Source organism: Phalangium opilio, unplaced genomic scaffold, assembly GCF_054372755.1.
Source record: "Phalangium opilio isolate 3A_F unplaced genomic scaffold, DU_Popi_V2 ptg000031l_1, whole genome shotgun sequence".
NCBI lineage: Eukaryota > Metazoa > Arthropoda > Arachnida > Opiliones > Phalangiidae > Phalangium > Phalangium opilio.
Window position 1 is genome coordinate 15061786 of NW_028324158.1, and position 25122 is coordinate 15086907.

Genomic DNA, 25122 nt, shown 5'->3' on the forward strand with positions numbered 1-25122 from the left:
CGATAGCGTGATAAGTAATTAATCTTTGTAACCTTGAGCTCTGTTAGAAGAATCCAAGGGCAAAATTTTTCCGAGTCTAGTTGGAAAACTAGTTTCGCTCTTTTCCGTATCACCGTTAATCGTTTAAGGTCACGGGATTTTTAAAGTCTTGTTTCTAACCGCCAAAATGGGAACCAAAGAATTAGGTACGTCCAGTTAATTTTGAATAATTGTTAAATAATAATGTGTCATTCTTTAGAGTGATTGTTATTTATTATTTTATAATGTTAGCTGTTAATTTAACTCATTGCTTAAAGTATGTTAAGTTTGTAAAATGTGTGGAAGCCGTGTAATGTTAAGCCTAACGTTGTTACCAATTAGGGACTCCTCTAGACTATAAATTTTATTTGTAAATTAATTATTAATTTATACCGTGTCATTCCGTTTATTTGCACTAATTTAATCCAAATTATTCCCCAAATGTATTTTAAAATGTTCGCGCTAAATACTGCTCTTTCAAAAAAGTTTAAATCCTAACTAATGACGTGATTGTGATATGTGTTCATGAATGTTAATGATGGACGCTTTTTGCGAAAACTATAAAATCTTAGCATATTTCTGTCAAAATTGGGGCTCTCGAGAGTTTAGAAACTTCTCAAGGTCATAACGATAGGTTTCTGATCGTCATAAAAAAGACTTATCTCTAAATGACGTCAAATATGGGCTGAGGGGCCCGCGTCATACAATCTATCCTTCCTTTGTAAAACGATCTATTGACAGAAAATTTACTTGACAAACAAATCTAGCTATCTTGAGTGTATCCGATAAAACGGGATTGGTGGAATTTGCTCAAGCCTTAAACAAGGCAGGGTTAACCTTAGCCGCGTCTGGTGGAACCGCCAAATCTATTCGAAATGCCAATATACCCGTTGTGTAAGCTAGGGAATAAAACTTACTATCAATTAATGGGAAAGGAGTTAATTGAGATATTAATTTAGCGATGTTTCGGAAATTACGGGAGCCCCGGAAATGCTGGGAGGTCGAGTTAAAACTTTACATCCCGCGGTTCACGGTGGCATCCTGGCCCGAAAAACCGAATCGGATTCCAATGATATGGAAAGAAGGAATTATAAATACGTTAGCGTTGTCGTTTGCAACCTTTATCCTTTTGTCGAGACTATCTCCAGTCCAGGCGTAACGGTACCCGATGCCGTTGAACAAATTGACATTGGTAAATTCCTATAACCCGAGTTAGTTCAGTTCATCTTTAACACTTCATCATTAATTGTAGGAGGTGTTACTTTGCTAAGAGCCGCGGCTAAAAACCACGAACGAGTTACCATTGTTTGTGACCCCAAGGATTACGCCTTGTAGGTCAAAGTTTAAATGTAATTTATATTACGATAGTTATAAATATCGTTTTCTTTAAGAGTTGCTAAGGAATTAGAAAGTGGTAATGGTACTTCGGCGGAAACGAGACAGAGATTGGCGTTGAAGGCTTTCACTCATACCGCTCAGTATGACGCCGCCATTTCGGATTACTTCCGGAAACAATTTTCGAAGGATGTCGCCCAGAGATCTCTTCGTTACGGAATGAATCCCCATCAAAATCCCGCGCAAATCTACACGACGGGGGAAAGCCTTCCATTGACGGTTGTCAATGGATCACCGGGATTTATCAACCTTTGCGACGCTCTCAATGGTTGGCAACTCGTTTACGAATTGAAAGAGGCCCTAGGTCTTCCAGCCGCTACTTCCTTCAAACACGTCAGTCCCGCGGGTACGTCCTTTTTAAGCCCTTCAGACCCGATTCCAAGAAGTGTTTAACGGTTTAGGGGTGTTCTAGGAGCGGCGGTCGGAGTTCCCTTAAACGCTGTTGACGCCAAATTGTGCCAAGTTGATGATTTGATGAACGAATTAACGCCATTAGCGTCGGCGTACGCTCGAGCCCGGGGAGCCGATCGCATGTCTTCCTTCGGAGATTTCGTGGCTTTGTCCGATCCTTGCGACGTCCCAACTGCCAAAATAATTTCGCGCGAAGTTTCCGACGGTATCGTGGCTCCCGGTTACGAACCAGCCGCCTTGGAAATTTTGAAAAAGAAAAAGGGCGGGAAATATTGCGTTTTACAGGTCGGTCCACGTCCCGTCTAGCTCGTCTTATTGGTCCCCCCCCGGGATGGCGATTAATATTTTAATTGTCAGATGGATCCCAACTATAAACCGGAGGATTTGGAAAGTCGAGTTCTGTTTGGTTTGACTTTGGAGCAAAAGAGAAACGACGCCGTCATCAAGCCCGATCTCTTCAAGAACATCGTCACCAAGAATAAGAACGTACGGCAACTTTTATTTATCTGATTTCTTTTATTCGAAACGTTATAATTGGGACAGTTGCCGGAGGAGGCGGTCCGAGATTTGATTGTGGCGACCATCGCGGTCAAATACACTCAATCAAACTCCGTTTGCTACGCGAAGGACGGACAAGTGATTGGAATCGGAGCCGGACAACAATCCAGGATTCATTGCACTCGATTGGCGGGAGAGAAAGCCAAGAACTGGTGGATTCGTCAGCACCCCAATGTTAGAGGGATGAAGTTCAAGAAGGGCGTCAAGCGCGCCGAAATTTCCAACGTCATTGACGTTTACGTGGGGGGAACCGTCGGCAAGGACATGACCCAAGAAATGTGGGACAACTCCCTCGAATCCCCGCCCCCGTTTTTAACCGAGGAGGATAAACAAAACTGGATTAAGGAACTGAGCAAAGTGGCCCTCAGTTCAGACGCCTTTTTCCCATTCCGAGATAATATTGATTGCGCCCAACAGGTACTTGCAAAATATTGACGCCATTGAGTTAAGCGCTATATATTTTTTTATTGTTAACCCAGAATGGAGTTTCCTATATCGTCAGTCCGGGAGGTTCCACTAACGACGAAGGCGTCATAAGCGCCTGTGAGGAACACGGAATCATTTTGGTTCACACCAATCTGCGTTTGTTTCATCATTAAACTCTTACCATCCATTGAGAAATTAAAATTATTTTTTTCAGACACTTAATTAATTTTTCTATCAAATACAAGTTTGTTAATTTGCCAAATTATTAATAAAATACAATTTTTTTTTTCTTAACCCTCTAATATTTGGGACGGGTTCCATAACTGAACCATTTTTAGCTTATTTCCGTGCAGCTTGTCCTTGTGTCGTCTGCTCTTCCTTTTGACAGGTAACTTTGTAAGTATCTTGCAATTCCTATAATTTTACCTTAATTAATCTCGAGATATTAAATAATTTTAAACAATAACTTTGTCTAGGAACTTAAATTTAATTACTTTAATTACTATAACGCGTTAAACTTAACTTTAAGTCATTTCGCGTTCGCATCTTTTCAACTGTCGTATAGACTAGTGGCACCCCATGTTATTTCCCCATAGGGCTTAATACAGTCAAAGCTGGGAAACTGCCATTACTCTATAATCAGAGCCAAGGCCTAACACTTGTCATCCCTAAACCTAAATACTTTGTAAAAATGAGTACTGATCAAGAAGAAGTCAATGTTTCGGCAAACAACGATGCAATTAACGAAGAACCCGAAATTATTCCGGACGAATTAATTATTAAAACTTACGAATTAACCTTGGAAGAATTGTATACCGGCAAAGAGATTAATTGGCCTTCTGAAACCAAGGCCCTGTGTGGAAGATGCGGAGGTAAGTTTAATTCTTACAGGTTTGTTAATTACATACTTAATTAAATTAAAATACGGTATTAAGGGTTAGGAAAGGTTCTGCAACCGTATTCCTATCGCCGAGATTCGAGTTGTTACGCCTGCAAAGGTGCAGGCCAAAAAATTATCATGAGAAACTTGAAATTTCAAATTCCACCCGGTAAGAAGAAGAAGAAGTAGCCGGGGAATTTTTGGAAATCATTCAAATTTTGGGGGTATAATTAATTGTTAAGGCGCCGAGGATGAATACGAACGCGAGATTAAGGGAATTGGAATTCCACCCAAAAATATTCTAATTAGAATTCGTCAAAAGGAACATCCCTATTTTGTCAGGGAAGGGTCAGATTTGTTTATCAGCTTGCAAATCAGCTTCATAGAAGCTTTATGCGGCTTTCAAAAGGTCGTCAAAATGCTGGATGGACGCAAACTAGTCTTTAGTCCCACTCAGGTATTTATTTAAGTTGTTTTAGCCCCCAAAATATTCAGACTTCAGAGTTGGTGCTTTTTTAGGGAACGGTGACATCCCCAAATTGTGTCAAATGTGTTGAAAATGAAGGGTTTCCTGTCAGGGGCAAACCGTGTTATAAAGGGAAATTGTACGTTCAATTTAAAGTCGATCCACCCAAATTAGCGCCTGAAATTGCCCATAAAGTGGCTGAGATTCTTGCACTAAGTGAGGATCAGGAAAGTTCCGATAAAAAAGGAGACCTTGATGGAATTGAAGTAGGTTTAATAAAATCAGGCCAACTTTCTTTTGGTTAAGAAAGGTAATTTAAATTATACTTTTTAATCAATTCAAGGTTCAATTACAACAAATTGCCGCTTTTTAATTAATTAAAAAGAATAAACTTAACATAATAATAAAGTTATTCCTAAAAAACTTTTGTTGTGTACGCGCTTCTTGAGTCTGTCAGCGCGTCATCGAGTTGGCTATGGCCAACTGGTAAATATAATATGTGCCGCAGTTGGCCGTGTCGTATTTTCAAGTTCAAAATGGAGGATTTTGTCGAGCTTGTCGAGTTTTCTACAACTTATTTCAGTTAATATTAATTCATTTAAGCTTACAATCCGCTAATAAAGTTCGGAAAAGTATTAGGAAACTGTTTAGTCTCGTTTATTAAAAATAATATCATCCGGAAAAAGTATTATCAAGAGTTAAACGGTAAAGGAGACGCAACTTGACGGAACAGTGTCGCTAAGCCTTGGTCAAAATAAAGGTGGGGATTTTACTATTTTTACGAATTATCAGAATTACGCGTCATTATATTAGTAATCGACGTGGAATCCGCGTTCAGTTTGTAATTAGGGTCGCGTTTTGGCTTATAATATCTTAGCAGCTTTATCATGACGACCGAAAAAGTAACATTGGCGGACGCGCTGTCCAATGTCGATGTCTTGGATGAATTACCGTTACCCGATCAACAACCCTGTATCGAAGCTCAACCCTGTAGCATGGTTTATCACGCTAACTTCGATACTAATTTCGAAGACCGGAACGCTTTCGTCACTGGCGTGGCCAAATATATCGAAGAAGCGACGGTTCACGCTGATTTGGTTAGTAATTATTCCATAGGTTAGGCGTCCCGTTTCCTTACCCATAATTCTTATTGACGGCGATATGGTACATGGTAGAATGAGATGCTGGAAGAGGGCGAAGAGCACGCCGTCATGTTGTACACTTGGCGATGTTGCTCCAGAGCCATTCCCCAACCAAAATCAAACGAACAGCCAAATAGAGTAGAAATCTACGAGAAAACTGTGGAGGTTTTATCTCCCGAAGTTCACAAACTACTCGACTTTATGTACTTTCAGGTAGACTAAGGCGCCATGAAAGTTAACGAGTGGCGATTTTAATTAATCCCTTGGGTTTAATAGAGAAAAGCGATTGAGCGGTTTTGCGAAGAGGTCAAACGTTTATGTCACGCGGAAAAGCGAAAAGATTTCGTTTCGGAAGCGTACTTGTTAACATTGGGCAAATTCATTAACATGTTTGCCGTTTTGGACGAATTGAAAAATATGAAATCTAGCGTTAAAAACGATTACGCCACGTATCGCAGGGCGGCTCAATTCTTGAAGGTCATGGCCGACTCGCAGGCTCTTCAAGAGTCGCAAAATCTTTCCATGTTTTTGGCCACGCAAAATAAAATCAGAGACACTCTGAAACAAACTTTGGAAACCATCACCGGGTACGAGGAACTATTGGCGGACGTCGTCAACATCTGCGTTCATATGTACGACTCGAAAATGTACATGTTGCCGAGTGAAAAGCACATGCTTGTCAAAGTGAGAGACGCGCCTCAAATTAATTTGGCCAGGGAGGGGGGGGGGAGCCAATTAATTAATTAACCTAATTAATTTCCATGAAAAGGTTATGGGTTTCGCGTTGTTTTTGATGGACGGAAGCGTGTGCAACATCAATAAAATGGATCAGAAAAAACGAATCAATACTACAAAGATAGATCGCATTTTTAAAGTAAATACCCCTTTAATTTTTCATCCATTTCCATCAGACATTTTTCATCACTTTCGTAACTTTCGCGTCCATTTTTCATCAATTTTCATCCACTGTATTAAGTTTTCCTCTTTATTTTCATAACTTTACGGTCGCTTTTCGCAGGCTCTTGAAATGGTTCCGTTATTCGGAGACATGCAAATTGCCCCTTTTAATTACATCAAACGCAGTCCCCACTACGAACCGTCGCGTTGGCCTTTAGCCGGCTCCCAATCCCCGAGTCCGCAATCGGATTTACTGCAGTATTTACCGACAATCAGAGACGAATACGTCAGATACATTAGCGAGTTGGCCAGGCACAACAACGAGGTCACGACCACCGTCAAAGAAACTCCCAGAACTGACGCGGAAAACAAGGAACTAAGTGACTTAGCTCTTTGCGGACTTCAACTGCTTTCCGATTGGAGTACCCACGTCACCGAACTGGTATAATAAAAGCGAAAGGTTTAATTATATTAATTGAACTAAATGTTTGAGATTATCGCAGTATTCGTGGAAACTGATGCACCCGACTGACAGCCACCAAAACAAAGAATGTCCGCCGGAAGCGGAAGAATACGAGCGCGCCACTCGTTACAATTATAGCGACGAAGAGAAATTTGGCTTGATCGAAGTCATCGCCATGATTAAAGGTCTCCAAGTGTTGATGAGTCGAATGGAAACGGTCTTCACGGACGCCATTCGAAGACACGTTTATATCGAACTGCAAGAATTTGTTCAAGTCACGCTGAGAGAACCGCTGAGAAAGGCCATCAAAAACAAACGCGATTTGATTCGAAGTATCATTTTATCCGTCAGGGAAACGTGCGCCGATTGGTTGAGAGGCGTCGAACCCCAAGAGGATCCCGCTCTACGCGGAAAAAAAGATCCCGATGGCGGATTTGATATCAAAATTCCTCATAGAAACGTCGGACCTTCCAGCACCCAAGTGCGTTTCCGTAACACTCGATTTGTAGCGCCCTTATATTTTAATCGCGTTATATTATTTTTAATTACCTTTTTCAAGCTGTACATGGTTCGCACCATGTTGGAGTCGCTAATCTCGGATAAAAGTGGCGGCAAACGAACTCTGAGAAAGGATATTGATGGACCTTACTTGATGGCCATTGATAATTTTCACAAATCATCCTTTTATTGGAATTATCTTCTTAATTTTAGCCGTAAGTCTAACCTTAGTTGTCCCCCATCATGGCCGACATATTTCCAAATATTAATTTTCGCAAAATGAACGTATCAGAAACATTGGAGGAATGCTGCGACTTATCGCAACTTTGGTATCGCGAATTTTATTTGGAAATGACCATGGGAAAACGCATACAAGTGAGTAACGCTAACGCCTCAATATTTTATTTCAATTTTGGTTTAAATGTTTTATAATTTTTCTTTTGGCAAGTTTATAAAACTTAAAATTCTTAGAAAAGCAACCCGATTAGTTTAGTTAATACTTAATTAATGTCTTTTTATTATTTAATGCTTTTTAATTAACTCTTAAAGCTTCGTAGCAGTTAATTGGCGGTCTAATTGAACGCTACATAGATTCAAATAATTGAATTCAAATTTTGCTCTTTAAAATTAATTTATATTTATTTTTTCAAGAGTTATTTAATTTATTTGCGTTAATTAGCCTTATTCCTAATCAGCGCCACCTACCCATAGCGGCGACTTTGAGAACTAACTGTAATCGGCAAGCCAACCAGATGTCGCTAAAATCTGGTGACGTCATTTTTGCTAAGACCCCGAGAGTGCCCGTCAGTGACGTCACCAGATTTTAGCGACTTCTGATTGGCTTGCCGATTACAGTAGTTCTCAAAGTCGCCGCTATGGGTAGGTGGCGCTGATCAGGAATAAGGCTAATTATTAAGTGTATTTTATTATTTTATTTGACATTATCCTCGTGTTGTTTATTGTTAATCACGTCTAATTAATTGTGTTTTTTTCCTTTTTTCCGTTTAATTTCTATCCCTGTTGTGTATTTTGCGTGTTCTTCTTAATTCCCCGAACTCATCAATTTTCAGTGCACAGCTCAGCATGTTCATACCCAACTGTGTAAGGAGATTATAGTCTTGGAGAAAAGAATTCAGGTCTGCCCAAAAATTCATTCAAATTTTTAATTATATTCCATCAAAAACATTTTCTATTCCTTTTTTAATTTATCTAAATTTTTATTTAATTCTATTTTACACCTTTTACTTACTTATTTTATTTTTTTTTGAGTTGAGTGAAGATTTTTCTCGTTAATTATGCAAAATTAATTCGCATTAATCGTAATTAATTAAGGTTTCGCAATTTTTTACCGAAGCTTTTTACGTGTGCTTTTAATTAATAGGGCTGCTATTATAAGGATTTTTCAAATTTGGTTTTATTTTTACATATTGCTTGAGTTCATTTAATTTTAAGGGAAATTAGACCTAACAGCGCGCGCGACACGAAATATTAATCTAGATTAAGTTTAAACTAATTAGCGTTAATTAATGTAGTTTCCTATTGAGATGTCGTTACCTTGGATTTTAACTGATCATATTTTGAAAACGAAAGACGCCTCGATGATGGAGTAATTTAATTTAATTAATTTAAACCCGTTTTAAGTTAATTAAATTAAATTAAATTAAGTTAAGCGATGTTTTTAATAGATGCGTACTATATCCGTTGGATTTGTACAACGATAGCGCGTATTACGCGTTGACAAAGTTCAGGAAACAATTTTTGTACGACGAAGTTGAAGCCGAAGTCAATCTTTGCTTTGATCAGTTCGCGTACAAACTTAGCGATCAAGTTTTCGCTTATTTTAAGCATTTGGCCGGAAGGTGCGAACGATACAAACCAATCCCGCGATTATTTTATTGAAACAATCTTATTCCGCTTCCGTAGTATTTTGCTGGATAAACGTTTTCGAGCGGAATGCGCCAGTTACGGCACTAAAATCTCGTACCCTCCCGCTAATCGTTACGAAACTCTTTTGAAACAACGTCACGTCCAATTACTCGGACGGTCGATTGATCTGAATCATTTAATAGCTCAGCGCGTTAACGCCGCTCTTCAAAAATCTCTCGATTTGGCTATTAGTCGATTTGAAGCCGTCGATATCACTGGCATTGTGGTAAGCGCGGCTCTTAATCAGAATTAGTTAGTTTAATTAGCCTTATTCCTGATCAGCGCCACCTACCCATAGCGGCGACTTTGAGAACTACTGTAAGCGGCAAGCCAATCAGATGTCGCTAAAATCTGGTGACATCACAGACTGGCACTCTCGGGTCTTACCAAAAATGACGTCACCAGATTTTAGCGACATCTGATTGGCTTGCCGCTTACAGTAGTTCTCAAAGTCACCGCTATGGGTAGATGGCGCTGATCAGGAATAAGGCTAATTGACCGTCTTTCAACTGTCGACCAGGAATTAGACGGACTCTTGGCCGTCAACAGGCTAACTCACAAGCTACTTAGCAAATATATGACGTTGGATGATTTTGACGCCATGTTCAGGGAAGCCAATCATAATGTATTGGCGCCTTATGGTAGAATATGTCTTCATGTCTTTTGGGAATTGAACTACGATTTTCTACCGACTTATTGTTACAACGCGGCCACTTCTCGGTACGCGCTATAATTAATTACCTTACCATTAACTTGGCTCGACTTAAAACATTGGTTTCGTATTCTTCTCAGTTTCGTTAAGATGAAGGACATCGCTTTTGTCCAACCTCTGACGCGAGATAAACCGCCCGCAGCCCCTCCCCATTATTTTTGGGGGACTAAGGTACCGTTTAATTAGATTGAAGGTGCGGAGGACAATCTTAACTATAGGCGATTTTTATTACTCTTTAAAGGCGTTAAACGTGGCGAACAGCACGATCTACAGTATGTACGGCGGTTTTGTGGGTGCTCCTCATATGAGGTCCATTTGTAGATTGCTAGGCTATCAAGGTATCGCCGTAGTTATGGAGGAACTACTTAAAATCGTTAAAAGCTTGGTAATTGAAAGGCAAATACGACTGTATGGAGATGAAATAGTCCCCGCTAAGGTCGCTTTGTTTTAGATTCAAGGAACCTTATTGCAATACACCAAGACGCTGATGGACGTCATGCCCAAAGTTTGCCGTATGCCCTTGTACGAATACGGGTCGCCAGGCGTCCTGCATTACTATCAAGCTCAATTGACCGATATTGTTCAATATCCCGATGTTAAAACGGAAATGTTTCAAGGTTTCCGCGAAGTTGGGAACGCCATTTTGTTTTGTCTACTGATTGAACAAAGTTTGGTAAGATAATCTTTAAAATAATCGCGTCCTAATTACTAAGTACTATAATTAATTAAGTCTCAAGAGGAAGTTTGCGACTTGCTACACGCGGCTCCATTCCAAAACATTCTTCCTCGACCTTATTGCAAAGGTTATTATTAATTAATTAGTTGGTTTAGTTCGACGGAGAGATTAATTACGGTGTGTTAATTTGGCGAAGATGGTGAAAAACCGGAAACGAAATTGAAGCGTTTAGAGCAACGTTTCGCTCCTTTGCAAGTTGTGCAAAATATTGAGAGATTGGGTTCGGCCAAACAAGGCGCCATTGCCAGGGAAGGCGATCTCTTGACGAAGGAACGTCTCTGTTGCGGTCTCTCCATCTTCGAAGTTATTCTGACGAGAGTGAAATCGTTCTTGAACGATCCTTTATGGGTTGGAAATCCGCCCATGAATGGCGTCATGAACGTCGAGCATTGCACCGAGTTTCATCAACTGTGGAGCGCCTTGCAGTTCGTTTATTGCATTCCCGTCGGCGAAAACGAGTTCACCGTCGAACAATTATTCGGGGAAGGACTGAACTGGGCCGGATGCACCATGATCATGCTTTTGGGTCAAACGCGGAGGTTCGAAGCTCTGGATTTCTGCTATCATATTCTAAGAGTGCAACGCGTCGATAGCAAAGACGAAAATGTTAAAGGCATTGTAAGTCAAAGCCCATTGATTAATTATCGTTCGCGATTAACTTTAATCAACCAATCTTTCAGCCATTAAAGCGAATGGTTGATCGCATTCGTCGTTTCCAAGTTTTAAACAGCCAAATTTTCGCCATTTTGACGAAATACTTGAAAGTTACCGATACTGACAGTTTACCAGTTGAACACGTGCGATGTTTTCAACCGCCAGTTCATCCTTCTTTGGGAACTGCTCAAGGAACTACCACGATTTATTTGAGACCCGACCAGTTGAACAAATGAGAACGTTTAGTAAGAAATTTGGCGGAAGTATGTTATTATATACTTCCCACGATTGGTAACGTACCTAATAGCGCGCATTTTGTTTTTTATAAGATAGGCTAGTCAGAAATGTTGTCCCTCTTTGTACGGTGGTCAAAAATTATTCCAATTAGTATTTTGAGGTCATTTAATTAATAAGCGTCGAGTAAAACTTTAATTATCAAAAAGAAATTTCAGAATAGACAAGTAAGGTGTTAATACCATTTATTCGCATGCCCTTGTATCGATAACTTTTTTTTTTTTTTTTTAAATACAATAATTAACGAGACGAAAGTGACTTTATTTTCAACTCGGGTTAATTAATTAATTAATTAATTAATTAATTAATTAGGAAGTTCCCTCGCTGAATCCAGCGAAAAAATCATTCTTTTTAGCGGAAGGTAAGTTTTTGGAGGCCAATCCGTGTTTAGGTTTGGCGTTCGGATCTTCCTCGATATTGTCCAGGCATGACAAGTTCCAAAATTTGACTTTCTGATCGTGGGAACAACTGGCCAAGTATTTTTTATCGCGCGATAACGCCAGATTCTCAACTGGGAATTCTTCGTGTTTGCCAACAATTCCTAAGAAACGATTCGGAAGGATGTTGACGGCGCGAATACAACCATCCATGGATCCAGTGCAAACTATATCATCGGTGATGGCGATCATGGAATCGACTGATATGGGATGTCCCGGGAATCGGTCGCTAATGTTTCCCCATTCCCCCCAGTTGAAGATGTTTATGGCGCCTTCGCCGCAACCAACCGCCACTTTTCGTCCCCTCTGTATTAAAAAGAATAGTTTATCATGGCGGAAACGTACTGTCTTTGTTGTCTTATACCTTGACTATATCCAGACATAAAAATTCGGCTTCAAAAAGCTCGGATTGCATCTCAATCTCTTTTTTCCGAACATTGAAAGCCGATAACGTTCCTTCGCCATTGGTAGTCAAAAGAATTCTTTTGCTATCGTCTATTATCATATCTGATATAAAATCCTCGCTGTTTTTTGATTCCATATAAGCCGTTTGTCTACGAAAATCCCAAACCTATTAATATTAACGTGAAATTAATTTTTTATTTATTTTTGTTATCTTCATTAGAAGCTTATAAGTTGAAGTTTCAAACGGGTTAAGTACTTTTAAAACGCCGTCATCATCTCCCGTCGCTGCTAAGTAATTATCAATCACGCGTAAACTATAGATTGGCGCCCTAAATTAATTAACGGGAATCGAATAGAGTTAGTTTTAATTTACATTAATTTTAAGTAGGCATACTCGTGAGCTTTGGGTATGTGGTGGACGACCGAACCCGTTTCCATATCAACAACTTGTAAAGATTTATCTTTGGATATGCTGAAAAGCAGTTGGCCATCTTCCGAGAAGCTGATGGCGCGACATGATTTTTTGTGATGAGTTAATTTCATCAGTTCATGGTTAGCGTTTTCCGCGCTGTACGAATGACTATAATAATTGCGGAATTATATTCGTTTTAAATACTTATTAATTAATTACGCTAGAAAAACGCAATTTACAGGTAAATATCTCCGTCAATGGTACTAGTTGCAATGACATCTCTCGAGGGATGAAAGGCGATGTCAATGGCTAAGGAATTAAATTCGATGTCTTTAGGGGATTCCGAAGACGCCTTTAAATCATTTTTGCAAGGTTCATCCACTTCGCTACCACTTCCGGAAACCTTTAGTTAAAAATAAACAACATATGATGGACTTCTAGTACCACGTGGCGGCAAAGGCTTAGCGTCAACGTGCTCATACGAGCGGATAGTAAGTAAATATAGCGTTAAAAAATTTTCTTATACATTTATACTTTAAAAGGAACAAAATTTTAATTAAAAATTCACATTTAAATTTAATTATTACTCACACTCGTTTCAGAATCGGAATCTTCATCGCTAGACATCTTGAAGTTGCAGATAACTAAGCAGACAACTTACGAATAAGCCTTCCGGGGTTCAGCCAATGAGAGGTTTTCTTTTATCGCGGGAAATTCCACGGTTAAAAGACAATGACTGTGCCTAATTTATCGAATATCAGCATTCAGCCCACAAAATCAGCGGAAATGAACTGATATTGGACACTGAGTAAGTAAACTTCTTTTGTTCTTGAAATTTAAGGGTTTATAAGTTAGTTTTTAAGTAATATAAGTACCCAAACCACCTTTGAGTAAAAAAATTGCAACTTTTGTGAGAGATAAGCATTATTTTATTGGCATCATTTGACACTCGCGATTCATTTGCCGGTATTGCCTAATTGAAAGGCCTTCATGGCGGGCACCAAAGTTTCTTTAAATGCCACGTACTCTTGAATCAGAGGCAAAAACTTCTCTACAAAATCCATTCCAACGTCGGATTGCGACAAAATCCCTACCAATTCGTCTTGGGGGGCTCTCCTTATTAGGGCTTGAATTAGATCGGTGAAAACCTTTCTTTCTTCGGGTTTCTTCATAGCGGCGTACAAATTTCTCAAATCATCCGGTTTAATCGAGGCCACTCCTTGGATGGCCGTTTTGGCCATGTTCTTCAGATTATCGAGTACGCTGGCATCGGCCCTTACTGTACAAATTACATTAACAACGAGTAATGTTAAAATTAGACGAGGCATTTTCAATCGCTTCCCATTCGAGTTTAACTCGAGTCTTATAGATTTGAAACACTTTATATAGCCAGCCTATACCTGCATGGGTATCGAATATGATCGGGAATTATTCGTACGTTCAGATTGCCTGAGTCAACAACCATTGTTTAAATTACTATACTCGGACAAAATATGATTTATCGAGAACAAGATTAGCCGGAAGTAATTGGGAGGTACTTACCATTCTGGTGTGGGGTCGCGCGTGCATCGTGTTCGTTCAACTTTCTCCTTAATCTATTTCTAATCTATGGAAATTATCGATCCGAGAGATCAGCTGCTATTTCTGTCTATCTATTTCCATGGTCAATGTCAATAATATTTAAATCGTATTTAATTCTTGTTTGCATTTAGTTAGGCTGTCGAAATTCAACTTGGCAAATAATTTAGTCTTGTCAAATAAGTTGAAATGACTATGATCTTGTAAATGCTTGTTTCCGCGCTTATATTTGAACAAAAAGAATGAAACCTCAAATTTTTGATTTTTATTGAAGGAACAATTCAACTTTACATTATGACGTAACTTTCTTGTTCTCTTTTTTCGGTGTTGGCTTCGGTTTCGCCTTAGGTTCGTCTTTGACCGGTTTTTCTTCTTCTTTCTTCTCTTCTTCCTTCTTCTCTTCTTCTATCTTTTCTTCTTCCACTTTGGCTTCTTCCGTTTCGGCATTCTTATTCGTGATCGCGTGAAGTTGTTTCGCTTGGTGTTCGAATGAGGACCCTTTAAGCAAATGGGAAAGCATTTCGGCGATTTTATTTCCATTTTTGGCGTCGTGTAGAGCCTTTTCTATTTCGCGCGTGTCCTTCTTGTCGAGGATCTGTTTCAAAACCTTCAGAAAATCGTTTCTATCGGCGTGGCTCTCGAAATCTTTCAAGGCTTTCGATATTTCCTTGATGTCCAAGCCACTTTTAAGAGAATCGATCATGCCAAGTAGGGGAAGCGATAAATCGCTTTTCGGCCCGAAATCGAACCCGCCGAAATCGTAACCCATTGTAACAACTACAACCGTCGAAATTACGGCCCAGATTTGTACGATCAACTTCATCTCGTCTCGTACAGCCAACTTCTAGCGAATGAGAAAAAATATTTGTCTATATATTTATTTTGAATAATAATACACGATTAGTTGGTCTTTGGATTCATTAAGTTATTATCGTTAATTAGATAGAGCTATTAAGATATTATGACCTAAAGGCAGGGTTCATACAAACCTGGAAAACATGGAAAATTCAGGGAAATAAATAGTTGACAAAAACACACGGAAAACTCGGGGATTTTTAGTAAAATTAAGGGAATTTTTGAGGTTTGAGTAAGTTTGCTCTAAAGGGGTTGGGGTTGCTTCAACTGTAAAAAAACCACTCTCTTTGTTATTACTCCATATTTGGGGGGGGGGGGACGAAACCTGGAAAACTCAGGGAAATCGGTTTTCCAAAAGTTGTATGAACCCTGAATATGTATTCGCTATTAGTGTATTAACTTTTAATGTAATTATTATTTTGATGTTTAGCTAAAATCAAGGAATTTATTTTAATTTCAGGTCGTCTTTTTTTCTGTTGCTGAATGACGTCACGATGGCGATTTCTTCGAAGGGTCACGTTTGGCCATCAGCGAGGGATCAAGATTTACGCGGTCCAGTGCACGACCGAGCTGCACGGAGGGTCGCGGGAACCAAACAGTACTACTCTAAAGATCTTAAATGACGTCACTGTGGTTCCCAAACGCGTTAGTTTTTCACGGTATTTTTCTATCGGGTTACATTTGAACTTTTCGTGAACTTTGACTTTTGTGGTGCGCGAGTTTGTCTACGAGTTCATCGGGATTCCGAAAATAGTGGGTGAGTACATAGTTGGCGCGCGAATAAGCAAACTTCAAGGTCAGAGCGCCCGCGTCCTATAGTCCTTCTCCCAGCTGTCAGGCCAAAAAGCAGCGCCCCATAGTCCTTGACCCTAATCTTCAAGGCCAATTGTAACAAGCGAGCCACTGCTGCAAATGTTGCGCGCATTAACAAACTTTCAGGTCAAAGGGCAGCGTCCTATAGTCCCTTTCCCTATAACGCCCACGCATCTGGAAGTCGAGTGATCATCATGTCACCTCGTGGAAGACCTTTGAGCATTGTTTTCTCCAAGACACCGGTGGAGCAGCTAGAGGCCGACCAACGAGGGGTCAAGCTTATTACTGTCGTACCTGGATGGTACGTCGTGGGAAACCTACAAACTGTCGATCGTGAACTTTCTATTGAAGGTCAAAACGCGTAAATCGCCCTACCAAACTGTTCATAAAATAGACTCTTTAAGTCGCGTCGCGGGTTAGTTTTTAAAAACAAGTGAACTTTCCGCGTCATATTAGCATCGTGTTTGTGCGCGTTGTGTGTGTGTGTGACATTTTTCACCATCTTTGGATTATCGTTAAAACTGTAAGTACCCGTTTTATTATTATCTGTTTTTTGTGGCTCGCTTTGTTACGTCCCTGTGCTTTTTGCGTTACTTGGATTAATTCATTAATATGACGTCAGGCCTATGATAAATTTAGTATAGAATGTGCAGCGTGGATAAGTAGGGAACTCGTAAAATGGATGATAGGTCAGTGCGATAAGTTGGGGATTTCATTATGTTTATCAAACCACAATTCAAAATATAGGTCGAAGATGCACTTTGCTTAGCACCTACACAACTCGGGGAAATCGGTTTTCCAAAAGTTGTATGAACCCTGTAAAGGAAGGATTATGTTTTTCTTACCTTTGAGTCCAGATCAAAGTTTATTTTACTCTGCAAATATTATTAGCGTTTAACTGGCGTATTACGCTTAGCTCTGACATTTTTAAAGGTAGTTAATTATCAGAGCCAAATAGCCTAAGAAATTACCATTTATTGATAAACGGATAATAATTATACATAATTCAAATCCCAAAAAACCTAACCTCTTATAAATTATGACAAATTTTCTTGAAATAATTGCGCGTAATCATTTTTTAAATCGTTGACGGAGTTAACGATCGGTAACATTTTATCGGCCATGAGGGCTTGATCTTGGCTTTCCATCAGGTTTTTGGTGATGTCACTGACGGGTTTCTTCTCCAAAACCATTTTGTAAATTTCCAAATAATTTTCGCCTTCCTCGGGTTTTTCGAAAGATTCGAATATTTTTTGAATTTCTTCGGGTTTTACTTTCTGGAGAATTTCCGTTCCGCTCGGTGGGAATTGGCGCGAAATCGCCACGAATTCCGCCGCTTGTTTCGCGGCAATCAGGGGGTCGTTGGCGTTAACCGCGATGATAGAGAGCAAAAAAGTTGACAAAACCGAGAACCTCATCGTGAAATGGTTAAAGTTTGTTAATTTCCAAATGGATTTTTAACAATAATGTCATTTTGATTGGATCTAATGGCTTTTATACCATCTCTAGACAATGCGTTGGTTTTTCTCCTTAATTTCGTAATTGTTATTTACCAGGATGCGATTAAAAATTAATTAAATCTCGATGGTAAATATTGGAAATTGAAAAAGTGGGCCATATACAGGGTGTTAATTCGAAGTGGTGACGCGATATTGGGGGCGTATTCATCTTCAAATAAATCTTGAGATTATAGATTATCTTACAGCTAATAATAGCATGAATTTATTCATTCATTATAATACAAATCCAAGGGACCAACTTTGCTATGGGTCAGATTCACTCATTCACTCAACTTGTCCGGGTCGAGGCGAGATCTATTATATTTAATACCAAACCGGAGTTTTAAGAAATACCCTGTATATTTTCCATCTGAAAGGTCATTTTTTGCGCAAGTTCATTCGAAAGAGCCCATTGACGTTTTTACTAAAAGCACTAATACATAAATATTTATCTAGCGTTAGTGCATCGCAGCTAAATCAATTTACAGAGAGGACTGTGCTAGTTGAATTATAACGTTAAACAAATACGCATTTTTACGTCAATGGATTTTGTTATTTTCTCTCTAATATTTGTTAGGTTTAACCTTGTAGGAATCATCTTTCGTAAGCCTAATTGATAAGTTTCAAAGTTCAGTCGGTGTTTGCCTCATCTTCTCGGTCCTACAGATCGCGGCTTTGAACTTTTGGGCCTTTTTTTTCGGCAAAAATGGGGACAATACTCGATACTTGAGCCGATTGTTTAGTTAAATTGTACAATTACATCCTTTCGTCGCTTTCACCGTGTGTTTTTACAAATATAACCTTATTTGACATAGGCCTACTCATTTCCACGCTACACGTTTTTCCTTCCGATATTCAATATCAGCTTTCCCCAATATTATTATAATTCCCTTCTAGGCAACAACTTCGAGTCAAGTTGGCTTCGTTGTTTTTGTATAGACTTCTTATACCAAAGGCAAATAGGCGTAAAAGAAAGTGAGGCAAAGGGGCCGGGTGTAATAATGAAAATATAAAGTCGAACATTTTTAAATTTTTATTTCTTTATCAATATTGGTGGAAAAATATAAATGATCGTACATTTCGAATGATAATTACCAACAAATAATTTCATCCCAGTTGAAAATAAAAATAGGTTTTTATTTTCCTCCTTGCTGTTTATTAGATTCGATGAATTCCTTGAATCCAGCCGCGTAACCTTTGAACTTGTCAACGTGTTCCAACAACGGCATCATTTTTTCGGCCATGCCAGGTCCACTTTTTGTTTCCATCAAAACCTCGATAATATCATCCATGCTTTTTCCTTGGCAGACCATTAGCATGATCTTCATGTAGGCCTTCCCCTCCTCAGGATCTTGGAAACTTTCCATGATCATTTTCACGTCCTCGGCTTTAAAGTTCTGGGAGATTACCATCATAGTGTTGCCGGCCGCCATGGCATCTTTCCCCATTTGCCCTATATCGGGCATTTTCCACGCTGGCCTAGGTTTCGCGTTCACTCGATAATTTGCCAAAAGGGCGAGCCCGACTAAAAGCGCGAAAGACTGGAACTTCATGATGAGGATTAACTTTGTTGATACAAAAGTGGTCGTCACGACGCGGACATTCCGTTATATACCCCGTCACACATTTCAAGTGTTTAATTTAATAGATGCGATGAAGGCAAAGGCGGGGTATACGAGTCTAAAGTGGACTAGTTGTTTAGTTAAATTGTACCTAGACGTATGTTAGTTTCATTTCGGTTGAGCGTCGCGTCATCCTGTGTGTTGTTTACCGTGCCTGAATCAATTCGAAAATTCCAATTCTATGTTTACTTTGTTTAACCGCGTCTTGATATTTGCATTCGGTCCTCTAAACACGCTACTTTCTTTCTTTCGAGAGATAACGTTGCGTAATAATGCGCCTGGCCTTTCCCATCAGTAGTATCAAGTTCCATTTCAATCGCGTATACTCGCGGCTGAAGGAAAGAAGTTACGTGACGTATCTCGAATTAGCATTTTCTCGGCTATATTCTTTTTGCCTTCCAGTTATTTGCTTTGTTAATTAAATTAACTCTTCGTCGTCGAGGGGTAGAAGCTAAAATGGCAGTTCCGCCAGTTAGAAAAGGAATTTGTCTAAGCCCTAAAGCCTTCAGTTATGGCTCGGGCTCGGGATTAGCCAAGAATTGAGCGACGCAATAATTATATCAGCTATTTCTCTCCCAAAAAGAGTTCCGAGTAGAGTATATACGTTCTTAACAAGTCCCTTATCAAACGTATTTTCTCTCATTCGATTTCCACCAACATACACACGCACACAAACAAACAAACAAACCCCTACCCCCCGGTAGGTCGTCCATACTCTAGGTTGTGACTATACGATGACACACTCTGATTAATTAATCGTGATTAATTAGGAGTGGAAACCTTCTCGCCCTTAAGCATCTACTCCTCTCGCGGTTTCTCTCTGGTCATTGGTAATTGTAATGAATCGAATATACGTATAAGCGCTTTATAAGTTTATATTTATTTTTGAGCTATTACAATCAATTGCGATAGGTACAATGACGTTTTTAAATGTTTTATTCTTCATCTCATTTACGCTTTTTTCTCCCCACTGGCAATTTTCTTCATTTCTCGAGCGTATCCTTGAAACTTGGTCAGGTGTTCAAATAAAGGCGCCATTGCTCCGGCGATGACGGCTCCGCTGTTCATGTCCATGATGGCGCTCGAGACGTCATCCATACTGTCTCCCCTCATGACCATTTGAAATATTTTCATGAAATCCTCTCTTTCTTCCTGACTCTCCAAGTTCTTCATGACTTCTTGAACATCCTCCATTTTGATGCCCTGCATGACCTCCATCCCCGTTTTGGCCGCCGCCATCATGTCCTGGCCCATTTTACCGAAATCGGGCATTTTCCATTCCGGATTAGGCTTAGCGTTAACCCTAATGTGGCTCAACGTAACGCTAACCGTCACTATCAGCGCGAAAGATACGAGACAATTCATTGTTGGTAGTTTTTGTTCCAAAATCTATAGTTGATGTGGGCAGCTATTGAAATGGGCAGTCCTTTATATAACATTCTTAATTAGCGATTAAGGGCATCGGTTTATACACGCATCCCTTAATCGAGTTTATTACGCCTGAATAAATTGAGTTATCGTGTGTGAAAATTAAAATGCAGTCCATCACACGAACCATTAGGTACTAGGCTTACCCCCGTTTCTATTTGTACCGAGGGGAAAATCACTATACGTAAAAGTTAAAAACCAATCGTACAATGATAATGTAAGTGATCTGACCCCTTTGCGTTAACCAAGACAGTGTTTGATGGTGACAATAACAAAATCGTATCGATATGCTTTTTGATTTTTATTTCGAAACGTTTTCACGCATTAACAAGAAATTGTTCGTAAAGCGCCGGGGCTTACGGTTTTTTATTGGCAAATTGCTGTAAAGTGGATCCGTATTTTTCTTTCAAATCCTTTATTTCGCTGACCAAAGGAAATAGGTATTGAGCGATCATGGGTCCGCTATTCGTTCCCAAAAGTTTGTCGGTCAAGTCGTCGATAGAGCCGCCAGACAAAATAATTTTTACGATCTCCATGAAGTCCTTTTGTTCTTGGGGGTCTTTCAAATTCGTCATTATTTCTTGAATGTCTTGCGGTTTGAAACTGGTCAACGCTGTCATTCCCGTCTTAGCCAACTTCATCATGTCTGTACCCCAACTTTTTGGATCCATACCAGCCGGCGCCGCCTTAACGACGCTAACCGACGCCAGACTCAAAAGCGCCACGGTCGAAACTAGTAATAAATTCTTCATTCTCGAAATTCGCTGGTTCAACTCTCAGTCGGTTGTTTAACTATTTGTAGGATTGATGGCTTCATGGCTTACCCTTTTTATACCACGATCTGATAAATTAGTTATTTGAATTAGATTTATTTGAGGGGAAGTTTTCGGGGGGAGCCCATTGGCTTTTTAGCTTCGTATTTAAACATTTTACTAAAGCTGAATAAATTTGAGCGTTGAAATTAAGGCGTCGCTTTAAAGTCATTAACGGAGGTCGCCATGCCGTGTTGAAATATTTTGAAATGACCCGAATGTATTTACAGGGTTGTCGCGATACCTGGTAAAGTTTGGCCTTTAAAATTGCTAAGGAATTTCGTATTGGTAAGGTAGTACTCGCGTCATGGTTTTAGCTCTAGTTCTAGCTCGGGTTGACCCCGCGCAACATACTGACCTTTCTACAGATAGAATTGGACGCTCGGGATAATCCGGAAAAATTCAGGGAAATTAGAAATCTCTTGCAAACCCTGATTTTTGAAATCAGTTACGAACTTGAATATAAAATATGCCATTAAAAAAATGTAGCTAAACCTGTTTTATTTTTCAACGTCGTACGCTTTTTGCGTGTTCAGATTCATTTGTAAATACCCATAGAAAATTAATTAATTCCCGTGCATCTCGCAAATGATTCTTTCATATTTTTAATGAAATTAGAGCTGTTGATTCAGCCATCAGAATTTAAAGTATGTCGGTTCAGGCAAAGTAAATGAAGTTTATTTGCCCGCTTAATTAACTTTGATAATCGCTTTGTTGCGCTCCCACTATTGTTCGTGGAAGAACTAATTTTAATCGTTTTATTAATAGACCAAAAATAGACGAAATTTGCATATAATTTATACGATATCAATTAGGCCTTTTAATTAATTTGATTTAGGCTAAAATAAACCCGATTTCTTCTATAATCTATTAAGTAATCTAGACAGGTGGGTCTGTGGTACGGTGGCTACACTAATTAACTAATATCAAAGCTAATACCGTTAACCTTGTAGCGAGTTTTGCTTCAAAAATAAAATGGGCACCTGGAAATCTCTTAATTGAAGTAGCTGTATTTTTAGTATCTTATCTGAAAGGATGTATTTCTTTCAAAAGTTGCGAGTTTCAATGATGCCAGATAGTAAAAACACTTGAGAGAAAAATAAGACAATGAACGAGGAATATAATTTTCCCAATCCACTTATGTTATAATGAATAATGGGCGAAACGAAAAGGGTTTCGGAAACTTTTAGTTTTGGAATAAATTGACAAGTTGTTCCATTGTATGTTGACTCTAACTCCGAGTTTGTCGCGTGAAAATATTCGCCATTAAACCAAGGACGAATATTTCAAAGAATATAACGGTATACTTTACCTTGTCAAATCAGGTACTATAGCCAAATATATTTGGGCTAAATAACTGACGTTTTAAAGAGATCACTCTCATAAGCCGCCGATTATTGTTAGTCCGTGTTATCAGTTAATAAGCGTACCTTTTTCGTAATAAGAACACAGTCATCTCAAACTCGATAAAATTATTATTTTCTTGACATCTCTTAAGGTAAGACCTTTTAATAGCTGCGAAATATCGGTTACATTAATTTATAATAAATGTGTTAGAATAACGTATAGATAATATTATGAGCGGAAGGTTATTACACGAAGTAAGAAAACAAACTATTTATTATTAGTTTATGTCCGTTAAGTAAGCTGATCGCCTCGCGTGGTCTAAGTGGATTAGGCGGGAAATATGAGGGCACGCTTTTATAAAAGCACGTGGAATTCTTAGTCCTCGTAGCAACTTATTTGACTAGATTTTACAATCAAAACTCGTCTCAAATCTCTTTGAAAAATATGAAACATTTCTTCGTGGTTGGCGTTATCTTTTTTGAAACTAAATGCCGGTTTCAAGAATAAGCTAGAATAACCTCTGAGGGCCGTGTTCATCTCCTCTAAAACGTAAATGGACATGATGGCGTGGGCTCGCGTCACTTTATCACTGAGACACAGTTTAGCGAAGCCCTTGGCGACGAACAACAACTTGGACATGGTCGTCACGGGCATTGATTGAGTCGATGTTGACGGGGAAGTGTTACGAATGGCGACGAAGTATTCCGTTAGAAGGTCCTTCGCTTCTCTCGTGAATTGCGTCTTGATGGTCTTGGCCGTTTCCAGGAAAGGAAACCAGTCCGATTCCGGTATGACCACCTCGTGGCTTCTTTTCCTCATGGCCTTGATTAAACAATGACTTACTTCGTTGTCACACGTTTCGTCATCGTCCTCAGGGTTCCCAACGACGTAAACTAACGAAAATGCTTCGGACATTAATTTATGCGCTGGGTTAGTCAACTTGAGTCCATCGTAGTTCGTCATGTCCGAGAGGTTTTTCTTATTTGTCTTTTTATCGAATAATTCTAACGTGGACCAAACGCGGCAAGATAACTGAGATTTAGGTTGATGCAACCCGCTTATGAGTACTCGACTCAAGGTTTCGCTGTCGTTTTTGCTAAGGTTATTGGCGCGCGTCACGCAAACCCCGTCTTTAGCCAGTTCCATTGATCCACATTCAATACGGCCCTCTTTGTTCATTGACGAAGTCAGATTGGCGTTGTTTTGGTGCGAGATCCGTCGCGAGCAAAATTTAGAAGCGTACTCGAAGAATCGGTGGGTTTTAACGTCATCCTTGCAAATAACCAATAGACTGGAGTTTTTCCAATCTTCCTCAAAGTCAACCGCGACCAGGCTTAGCAGTAACCCCAGTTTGACTTTGAATAGAAAACCAGGGGAGGTGATTTGGTCGACGAAGAAATAGGCCAGATTTAAGCAGTAGGCCCATGGAGTGTCTCTCAAAGTCTCGGCCATTTTGTAAATATGGTTTTCGGACAGGGACGTAGGTCTATGAACCACTGGAAAATCGGGAATTACGTTGTTTACTTCAATGTAGTGACAATTTTCCTTCCATTTTATGATTGGCAACCCCACGACAATATATTTTTGTCCGATTTCGAGGTCATCAATGAGTTCATCTCTAATTCGTAGGGTCAACTTATGTTTCGCCAGTTTTTCATAGCCGAGACTTAGGTCGTGTTTGGTTGAAATGATGGTAGAAGTAACTTTCTTGCCCAATTGTCTTAATTTTAAATCTTCCTCCAAGTTAAGTCCGCAAAATAAACACTTGAATCGAGGGTTAGCTACATCCTGTTCAGCAGCCCCGGGGATGTGTATCCTGACTTGTTTAATGTCGGCCATGAAGTTGGGACAATCTATATTGTTGCATTTGTATTGGGCGCATTGAGTGTAGTCTTGAGGAGGAGTGGAAATGGAAGTGAGGATTCCACGCATCGTAAAGAGGCGCTTAGATTGACTGGGTCCCACGAAATTACTCTCGGAGACTTCGAAATCCGGAAATCCAAGGAAAAGCTGGTATCTCGGTTGTACGATTAGGTTTTCGTTAGGAAAGTCTCCGGGTACCAATAATTTGCGTATCATCGAGTTGTAAACGAAGGCTGTTATTACGAACGAAGCTTGGATCGGGTTATTTATGGCCATTTCTCCCAAAGCTCCATCCTTTTCCATCAGATCTCCCATATGAACGGGTAAAGTCAATCTTAGAATCTCATTTTTATAATTTTGCCCGTGTTTTTCCATAAATCTTTGACATTCGCGTCTTAATTTATCTATAAAAAGTTCTTCTACAGATTCATTGGGTTGAAACATGGCTCTATTTATTATTAAAAGCGCGAAGAAAGGCTTAAAATCGGGCCTAAACTTGAATCTTTTCAAAAACGCGTAACGAAATTGGCGCCCTCGAATACTATTGGTCGGTTTTTTCCCGCCAAAACGCGATT

At 39.5% G+C, this 25122-nt stretch overlaps 5 protein-coding genes and 1 long non-coding RNA gene across 10 annotated transcripts; 4 read left to right on the plus strand and 2 right to left on the minus strand.

Moving 5' to 3' along the window:
* The first annotated feature begins 46 nt into the window (after window positions 1–46).
* LOC149690914 (bifunctional purine biosynthesis protein ATIC) lies at window positions 47–3102 on the plus strand. The gene is made up of 9 exons (XM_089870366.1): window positions 47–185; window positions 786–912; window positions 978–1210; window positions 1271–1349; window positions 1410–1759; window positions 1826–2109; window positions 2182–2310; window positions 2368–2799; window positions 2862–3102. Exons 1-9 carry the CDS (start codon window positions 167–169, stop codon window positions 2979–2981), a joined length of 1773 nt encoding a protein of 590 aa, XP_089726492.1. The 5' UTR covers window positions 47–166; the 3' UTR covers window positions 2982–3102.
* Window positions 3103–3186: 84 nt separating this feature from the next.
* Window positions 3187–4797, plus strand: LOC149690915 (uncharacterized). Of its 2 annotated transcripts, XM_089870372.1 has the most exons (6): window positions 3187–3204; window positions 3405–3680; window positions 3744–3857; window positions 3931–4145; window positions 4208–4420; window positions 4498–4797. In XM_089870372.1, exons 2-6 carry the CDS (start codon window positions 3500–3502, stop codon window positions 4525–4527), a joined length of 753 nt encoding a protein of 250 aa, XP_089726498.1. In that variant the 5' UTR covers window positions 3187–3204; window positions 3405–3499; the 3' UTR covers window positions 4528–4797. The 2 variants fall into 2 exon arrangements, with proteins under 2 accessions (XP_089726498.1, XP_089726497.1); XM_089870371.1 differs by lacking the exon at window positions 3187–3204 and having other exon boundaries at window positions 3236–3680.
* Cyfip (Cytoplasmic FMR1-interacting protein Sra-1) lies at window positions 4774–11730 on the plus strand. 3 transcript variants are annotated; one of them, XM_089870359.1, is made up of 20 exons: window positions 4774–4914; window positions 5032–5251; window positions 5330–5509; window positions 5573–5980; window positions 6066–6170; window positions 6315–6635; window positions 6697–7137; window positions 7216–7369; window positions 7447–7529; window positions 8225–8290; window positions 8687–8760; window positions 8840–9013; window positions 9078–9306; window positions 9601–9800; window positions 9873–9963; window positions 10034–10177; window positions 10244–10465; window positions 10523–10595; window positions 10665–11146; window positions 11209–11730. In XM_089870359.1, the coding sequence occupies exons 2-20, from the start codon at window positions 5042–5044 to the stop codon at window positions 11416–11418; spliced, it is 3867 nt and encodes a 1288-aa protein (XP_089726485.1). In that variant the 5' UTR covers window positions 4774–4914; window positions 5032–5041; the 3' UTR covers window positions 11419–11730. The 3 variants fall into 3 exon arrangements, with proteins under 3 accessions (XP_089726485.1, XP_089726486.1, XP_089726487.1); XM_089870360.1 differs by having other exon boundaries at window positions 5035–5251; XM_089870361.1 differs by lacking the exon at window positions 8225–8290.
* On the minus strand, window positions 11645–13450 carry LOC149690917 (WD repeat-containing protein 55). The gene is made up of 6 exons (XM_089870370.1): window positions 13322–13450; window positions 12970–13133; window positions 12713–12898; window positions 12575–12647; window positions 12278–12484; window positions 11645–12219 (listed from the first exon to the last, which is right to left on the minus strand). Exons 1-6 carry the CDS (start codon window positions 13355–13357, stop codon window positions 11785–11787), a joined length of 1101 nt encoding a protein of 366 aa, XP_089726496.1. The 5' UTR covers window positions 13358–13450; the 3' UTR covers window positions 11645–11784.
* Window positions 13082–16490, plus strand: LOC149690918 (uncharacterized). 2 transcript variants are annotated; one of them, XR_016383790.1, is made up of 4 exons: window positions 13082–13221; window positions 13333–13538; window positions 15624–15920; window positions 16103–16490. It is a non-coding gene; the product is annotated as an uncharacterized LOC149690918 (long non-coding RNA). The 2 variants fall into 2 exon arrangements; XR_016383789.1 differs by having other exon boundaries at window positions 15624–16490.
* Window positions 16491–23059: 6569 nt separating this feature from the next.
* On the minus strand, window positions 23060–24991 carry LOC149690919 (minichromosome maintenance domain-containing protein 2-like). The gene has a single exon (XM_089870544.1). The coding sequence runs from the start codon at window positions 24989–24991 to the stop codon at window positions 23060–23062; it is 1932 nt and encodes a 643-aa protein (XP_089726670.1).
* Between the last annotated feature and the right edge of the window lie 131 nt (window positions 24992–25122).

Bases quoted from the DNA above. Each gene is read 5' to 3' on its own strand.
- LOC149690914 (XM_089870366.1), top strand. The intron at 1,350-1,409 runs GTAGGTCAAAGT...GTTTTCTTTAAG, and splicing joins GACCCCAAGGATTACGCCTT to AGTTGCTAAGGAATTAGAAA. The intron at 2,110-2,181 runs GTCGGTCCACGT...TTTAATTGTCAG, and splicing joins GGAAATATTGCGTTTTACAG to ATGGATCCCAACTATAAACC.
- LOC149690915 (XM_089870372.1), top strand. From the start codon at position 3,500: ATGAGTACTGATCAAGAAGAAGTCAATGTTTCGGCAAACAACGATGCA. The intron at 3,858-3,930 runs GTAAGAAGAAGA...TTAATTGTTAAG, and splicing joins GAAATTTCAAATTCCACCCG to GCGCCGAGGATGAATACGAA. The intron at 4,421-4,497 runs GTAGGTTTAATA...AATCAATTCAAG, and splicing joins GAGACCTTGATGGAATTGAA to GTTCAATTACAACAAATTGC.
- Cyfip (XM_089870359.1), top strand. From the start codon at position 5,042: ATGACGACCGAAAAAGTAACATTGGCGGACGCGCTGTCCAATGTCGAT. The intron at 5,981-6,065 runs GTGAGAGACGCG...TTCCATGAAAAG, and splicing joins AAAAGCACATGCTTGTCAAA to GTTATGGGTTTCGCGTTGTT. The intron at 10,466-10,522 runs GTAAGATAATCT...TAATTAATTAAG, and splicing joins TACTGATTGAACAAAGTTTG to TCTCAAGAGGAAGTTTGCGA.
- LOC149690917 (XM_089870370.1), bottom strand. From the start codon at position 13,357: ATGTCTAGCGATGAAGATTCCGATTCTGAAACGAGT. The intron at 13,134-13,321 runs GTGAGTAATAAT...TTTTAACTAAAG, and splicing joins ATTCCGATTCTGAAACGAGT to GTTTCCGGAAGTGGTAGCGA. The intron at 12,220-12,277 runs GTATAAGACAAC...TTTTTAATACAG, and splicing joins TATGTCTGGATATAGTCAAG to AGGGGACGAAAAGTGGCGGT.
- LOC149690919 (XM_089870544.1), bottom strand. From the start codon at position 24,991: ATGTTTCAACCCAATGAATCTGTAGAAGAACTTTTTATAGATAAATTA.